The sequence below is a fragment of the Oncorhynchus masou genome, chromosome 10 (assembly GCF_036934945.1).
Source record: "Oncorhynchus masou masou isolate Uvic2021 chromosome 10, UVic_Omas_1.1, whole genome shotgun sequence".
NCBI lineage: Eukaryota > Metazoa > Chordata > Actinopteri > Salmoniformes > Salmonidae > Oncorhynchus > Oncorhynchus masou.
This window is the reverse complement of record NC_088221.1, coordinates 48,465,114-48,472,613: the sequence shown is the minus strand read 5'-3', so window position 1 is coordinate 48,472,613 and position 7,500 is coordinate 48,465,114. Positions and strand designations below refer to the sequence as shown.

The 7,500-nt window shown below is 43.9% G+C and overlaps 1 protein-coding gene and 1 pseudogene across 1 annotated transcript in view; one reads left to right on the top strand and one right to left on the bottom strand.

The window, feature by feature from the left end:
* LOC135547713 (protein FAM124A-like) overlaps positions 1-7,500 on the bottom strand; it is a 622,546-nt pseudogene that overhangs the window by 171,253 nt on the left and 443,793 nt on the right.
* Positions 1-7,500, top strand: part of LOC135547772 (protein FAM124A-like) — a 56,051-nt gene that overhangs the window by 7,978 nt on the left and 40,573 nt on the right. The window contains exon 2 of the mRNA XM_064977028.1: positions 404-435. Within this exon, the coding sequence (XP_064833100.1) occupies positions 404-435 (32 nt within the window). The remainder of the gene's footprint in view (positions 1-403; positions 436-7,500) is intronic.

The following is a 7,500-nucleotide window of genomic DNA, read 5'->3' as shown; positions in this document are numbered from 1 at the left end:
GAACATCTGAAGTTAATTTAGGGCTCCCAAGTGGCGCGGCGTTCTAAGGCACTGCATCTCAGGGCACAGAGGTGTCACTACAGTACCCTGGTTCAAATCCAGGCTGTATTACAACCGGCTGTGATCGGGAGTTTCATAGGGCTGCGCACAATTGGCCCAGTGGTTTGGCCGGCGTAGGCCGTCATTGCACATATGAATTTGTTCTTAACTGACTTGCCTAGTTAAATAAAAAATACAGTTTTATACCTATGTTATAGGACACAGTTAGTTGACGACACACTAACCTCCCCAACAATAGTATTTGACCAGATGTACTCCCCAACTTTGAAATATGAGTAACAACCTTTAAATGACCAACAGTGCTGTAGAACTGGACCTCACGTCTCTCTCTGTTTTACTGCAGGTCTGATTACAGTCCCATGTCTTCAGCGAGCAGTAAGTAAACGAACGTCGTCTTAAAACATCTCACCTTGCACCAGCAGCTATCCAACACACTGACCACACTGCAACATGTTCTACCTCTCATCACACTGAACACACTACAACATGTTCTACCTCTCATCACACTGAACACACTACAACATGTTCTACCTCTCATCACACTGAACACACTGCAGCATGTTCTACCTCTCATCACACTGAACACACTACAACATGTTCTACCTCTCATCACACTGAACACACTACAACATGTTCTACCTCTCATCACACTGAACACACTGCAGCATGTTCTACCTCTCATCACACTGAACACACTGCAGCATGTTCTACCTCTCATCACACTGAACACACTGCAGCATGTTCTACCTCTCAACACACTGAACACACTGCAGCATGTTCTACCTCTCATCACACTGAACACATTGCAACATGTTCTACCTCTCATCACACTGCAACATGTTCTACCTCTCAACACACTGCAACATGTTCTACCTCTCAACACACTACAACATGTTCTACCTCTCAACACACTGAACACACTGCAACATGTTCTACCTCTCAACACACTGCAACATGTTCTACCTCTCAACACACTGAACACACTGCAACATGTTCTACCTCTCAACACACTGCAACATGTTCTACCTCTCATCACACTGCAACATGTTCTACCTCTCAACACACTACAACATGTTCTACCTCTCATCACACTGCAACATGTTCTACCTCTCATCACACTGCAACATGTTCTACCTCTCAACACATTGCAAAATGTTCTACCTCTCATCACACTGAACACACTGCAACATGTTCTACCTCTCATCACACTGCAACATGTTCTACCTCTCAACACACTGCAACATGTTCTACCTCTCAACACACTGAACACACTGCAACATGTTCTACCTCTCATCACACTGCAACATGTTCTAACTCTCATCACACTGCAACATGTTCTACCTCTCATCACACTGCAACATGTTCTACCTCTCAACACACTGCAGCATGTTCTACCTCTCAACACACTACAACACAGTGCAGCATGTTCTACCTCTCAACACACTACAACACAGTGCAACATGTTCTACCTCTCAACACACTGAACACACTGCAACATGCTCTACCTCTCATCACACTGAACACACTGCAGCATGTTCTACCTCTCATCACACTGAACACACTGCAACATGTTCTACCTCTCATCACACTGAACACACTGCAGCATGTTCTACCTCTCATCACACTGCAACATGTTCTACCTCTCATCACACTGAACACACTGCAGCATGTTCTACCTCTCATCACACTGAACACACTGCAACATGTTCTACCTCTCATCACACTGAACACACTGCAACATGTTCTACCTATCATCACACTGAACACACTGCAGCATGTTCTACCTCTCATCACACTGCAACATGTTCTACCTCTCATCACACTGAACACACTGCAGCATGTTCTACCTCTCATCACACTGAACACACTGCTACATGTTCTAACTCTCATCACACTGAACACACTGCAACATGTTCTACCTATCATCACACTGAACACACTGCAACATGTTCTACCTCTTATCACACTGAACACACTGCAACATGTTCTACCTATCATCACACTGAACACATTGCAACATGTTCTACCTCTCATCACACTGCAACATGTTCTACCTCTCAACACACTACAACATGTTCTACCTCTCAACACACTACAACACAGTGCAACATGTTCTACCTCTCAATACACTGAACACACTGCAGCATGTTCTACCTCTCATCACACTGAACACACTGCAACATGTTCTACCTATCATCACACTGAACACACTGCAGCATGTTCTACCTCTCATCACACTGCAACATGTTCTACCTCTCATCACACTGAACACACTGCAGCATGTTCTACCTCTCATCACACTGAACACACTGCAACATGTTCTAACTCTCATCACACTGAACACACTGCAACATGTTCTACCTATCATCACACTGAACACACTGCAACATGTTCTACCTCTTATCACACTGAACACACTGCAACATGTTCTACCTATCATCACACTGAACACATTGCAACATGTTCTACCTCTCATCACACTGCAACATGTTCTACCTCTCAACACACTACAACATGTTCTACCTCTCAACACACTACAACACAGTGCAACATGTTCTACCTCTCAATACACTGAACACACTGCAGCATGTTCTACCTCTCATCACACTGAACACACTGCAACATGTTCTAACTCTCATCACACTGAACACACTGCAGCATGTTCTACCTCTCATCACACTGAACACACTGCAACATGTTCTACCTCTCAACACACTGCAACATGTTCTACCTCTCATCACACTGAACACACTGCAGCATGTTCTACCTCTCAACACACTGAACACACTACAACATGTTCTACTACCTCTCAACACACTGAACACACTGCAACATGTTCTACTACCTCTCAACACACTGAACACACTGCAACATGTTCTACTACCTCTCAACACACTGAACACACTGCAACATGTTCTACTACCTCTCAACACACTGAACACACTGCAACATGTTCTGCCTCTCATCACATGGGGCGGCAGGGTAGCCTAGTGGTTAGAGTGTTGGACTAGTAATCTAAAGGTTGCAATTTCAAACCCCCGAGCTGACAAGGTACAAATCTGTCATTCTGCCCCTGAACAGGCAGTTAACCCACTGTTCCTAGGCCGTCATTGAAAATAAGAATTTGTTCTTAACTGACTTTCCTTGCTAAATAAAGATAAAAAAAATGAAACATTATTTGGTGCTCGTAGCAGTGAGGCCCAGTGTTGGGTTGAGGACTCCCCAGGGGAATATTATAGTAGATAGTGGAGCTGCTTCTCTGCATGGAGGACCTTAGGGTAGACAGACGTGTGTGTGTGTGTGTGTGTGTGTGTGTGTGTGTGTGTGTGTGTGTGTGTCAACCAAACTGGACTGTGTGTGGCTAGTAGCAGTATGGCCCAGTGTTGTGTTGAGTTGTCCCCAGGGTGGTGTTTTAGTGGAGCTGCTACTCTGCATGGAGGTGTTTAGGGTAGACAGGAATCTTAGTGTGTGTTGGGTAAAATACCTTTTCACAATGGTAGGATTATGTCCAATATTAGACCATTAATCTGGCCTCAGGAAGCAGCGTTATTGCACAGCCTGCCACAGGATGTGAAGGGCCACACACACACACACACACAAACACACACACTGGCTTTTACCCTGTCTTTCCTGTGTCACCTCTTGCTGCCTCTGCCTACCATTGTCTCTGTCTCTGCAGGGGAACAGGGTGGGAACACAGACAGACACAGACAGACTGACACACACACATTCACATGCACACTCTCTCTCTGTCTCTCTCTGTGTCTCTCTCTTTGTGCCTCTCTGTCTTTGTGTCTCTCTCTCTCTCTCTCTGTGTGTCTCTCTCTCTCTCTCTCTCTCTGTGTCTCTTTCTCTGTGTATCTCTCTCTCTTTGTGTCTCTCTCTCTGTATATCGCTCTCTGTGTGTCTTTCTCGCTGTGTGTGTGTCTCTCTCTCTGTGTGTCTCTCTCTCTCTGTGTATCTCTCTCTGTGTGTCTTTCTCTCTCTCTGTGTATATTTCTCTATGTGTCTCTCTCGCTGTGTGTCTCTCTCGCTGAGTGTCTCTCTCGCTGTGTGTGTCTCTCTCTCTGTGTATCTCTCTCTGTGTCTCTCTCTGTCTCTCTCTCTCTCTCTCTCTCTGTTTCTCTCTCTCTCTCTCTCTCTGTTTCTCTCTCTCTCTCTCTCTCTGTTTCTCTCTCTCAATTCAATTCAATTCACGGGCTTTATTGGCATGGGAAACGTGTTAAAATTGCCAAATCAAGTGAGGTAGATAATATATAAAGTGAAATAAAAATTAACAGTAAACATTACACATACAGAAGTTTCAAAACAATAAAGACATTACAAGTGTCATATTATATATATACAGTGTTTTAACAATGTACAAATGGTAAAGGATACAAGATGAAATAAATAAGCATAAATATGGGATGTATTTACAATGGTGGGTGTTTTTCACTGGTTGCCCTTTTCTCATGGCAACAGGTCACAAATCTTGCTGCTCTGATGGCACACTGTGGAATTTCACCCAGTAGATATGTGAGTTTTTCAAAATTGGATTTGTTTTCGAATTCTTTGTGGATCTGTGTAATCTGAGGGAAATATGTTTCTAATATGGTCATACATTGGGCAGGAGGTTAGGAAGTGCAGCTCAGTTTCCACCTCATTTTGTGGGCAGTGAGCACATAGCCTGTCTTCTCTTGAGAGCCATGTCTGCCTACGGCGGCCTTTCTCAATAGCAAGGCTATGCTCACTGAGTCTGTACATAGTCAAAGCTTTCCTTAAGTTTTGGTCAGTCACAGTGGTCAGGTATTCTGCCACTGTGTACTCTCTGTGTAGGGCCAAATAGCATTCTAGTTTGCTCTGTTTTTTTGTTAATTCTTTCCAATGTGTCAAGTAATTATCTTTTTGTTTTCTCATGATTTGGTTGGGTCTAATTGTGCTGTTGTCCTGGGGCTCTGTAGGGTGTGTTTGTGAACAGAGCCCCAGGACCAGCTTGCTTAGGGGACTCTTCTCCAGGTTCTCTGTAGGTGATGGCTTTGTTATGGAAGGTTTGGGAATCGCTTACTTTTAGGTGGTTATAGAATTTAACGGCTCTTTTCTGGATTTTGATAATTAGTGGGTATCGGCCTAATTCTGCTCTGCATGCATTATTTGGTGTTCTACGTTGTACACGGAGGATATTTTTGCAGAATTCTGCATGCAGAGTCTCTCTCTCTCTCGCTCTCTCTCTCTCTCTCTCTGTTTCTCTCTCTCTCTGTTTCTCTTTCTCTCTCTTTCTGTTTGTTTCTCTCTCTGTTTCTCTTTCTCTCTCTCTCTGTTTCTCTCTCTCTGTTTCTCTCTCTCTGTTTCTCTCTCTCTCTGTTTTTCTCTCTCTCTCTGTTTCTCTCTCTCTCTCTCTGTTTCTCTCTCTCTCTGTTTCTCTTTCTCTCTCTTTCTGTTTGTTTCTCTCTCTGTTTCTCTTTCTCTCTCTCTCTGTTTCTCTCTCTCTGTTTCTCTCTCTCTGTTTCTCTCTCTCTCTGTTTTTCTCTCTCTCTCTGTTTCTCTCTCTCTCTCTCTCTGTTTCTCTCTCTCTCTGTTTCTCTTTCTCTCTCTCTGTTTCTCTCTCTGTTTCTCTCTCGCTCTCTCTGTTTCTCTCTCGCTCTCTCTGTTTCTCTCTCTCTCTCTCTGTTTCCCTCTCTCTGTGTTTCTCTCTCTCTCTCTCTCTGTTTCTCTCTGGGTCTGAATGCAGATGCGCTGAACAGACAAAGACAGGAGAGAAAGGGAATGATAAGAGAGAAAGACAGAGAGTGTGAAAGTGATTGATAGGGTTGGAGTAGAGAGACAGAGAGTGAAAGTGATTGAGAGGGTTGGAGTAGAGAGACAGAGAGTGAAAGTGATTGAGAGGGTTGGAGTAGAGAGACAGAGAGTGAAAGTGATGTGACTTCCTATTGTTCCAGACAGGAACAGCCTTGTAAAAATCATCAGTTTGCTTGATTGAGTCCTTTCATTGAATATGAAGCTCCCCTCTCTCATCACACTCCAACATGTTATGTGTGTTTAGTGAAGTGAGCCGCAGTCAGTGAAAGCAATTCAACTACACAGAATGTAGATGCCTGAGAAGGAGACAGATTTGAAGGACATGTGGAACATTTTATACTCCTATTTTAGATAAGCCAGCCTCACATGCGCCGAATACAGCGGGTGTAGACTGAAATCTTACGAGCCGTTCCCAACGATGCAGTTAACAATAGTGGCACAAAAGGAATACAATACACAAGAATGGGGCTATATACAGGAAGTACCAGATCAATATGGAGCTATATACAGGAAGTACCAGATCAATGTGGAGCTATATACAGGAAGTACCAGATCAATGTGGAGCTATATACAGGAAGTACCAGATCAATGTGGAGCTATATACAGGAAGTACCAGATCAATATGGAGCTATATACAGAAAGTACCAGATCAATGTGGAGCTATATACAGGGAGTACCAGTACCAGATGAATGTGGAGCTATATACAGGGAGTACCAGTACCAGATCAATGTGGAGCTATATACAGGGAATACCAGATCAATGTGTAGCTATATACAGGGAGTACCAGTACCAGATCAATGTGGAGCTATATACAGGGAATACCAGATCAATGTGGAGCTATATACAGGGAGTACCAGTACCAGATCAATGTGGAGCTATATACAGGGAATACCAGATCAATGTGTAGCTATATACAGGGAGTACCAGTACCAGATCAATGTGGAGCTATATACAGGGAGTACCAGTACCAGATCAATGTGGAGCTATATACAGGGAGTACCAGTACCAGATCAATGTGGAGCTATATACAGGGAGTACCAGTACCAGATCAATGTGGAGCTATATACAGGGAGTACCAGTACCAGATCAATGTGGAGCTATATACAGGGAGTACCAGTACCAGATCAATGTGGAGCTATATACAGGGAGTACCAGTACCAGATCAATGTGGAGCTATATACAGGGAATACCAGTACCAGATCAATGTGGAGCTATATACAGGGAATACCAGTACCAGATCAATGTGGAGCTATATACAGGGAATACCAGTACCAGATCAATGTGGAGCTATATATCCATTGCTGACAGGTGTGAAAAATTTAGCACACAGCCCTGCAATCTTTGTCGACAAATATTGGCCGTAGAATGGCCTTACTGAAGAGCTCAGTGACTTTCAATGTGGCGCCTTCATGGGATGCCACCTTTTCAACAAGTCAGTTTGTCAAATTTCTGCCCTGCTAGAGCTGCCCCCGGTCAACTGTAAGTGCTGTTGTTGTGAAGTAGAAACGTCTAGGAGCAACAAGCGTCGGCTGGAGTGGGGTAAAGCTCGCCACCATTGGACTCTGGAGCAGTGGAAAAGCGTTCTCTGAAGTGATGAATCACGCTTTACCATCTGGCAGTACGATAGACGAATCTTAGTTTGGCTGATACCAGGAGAACAC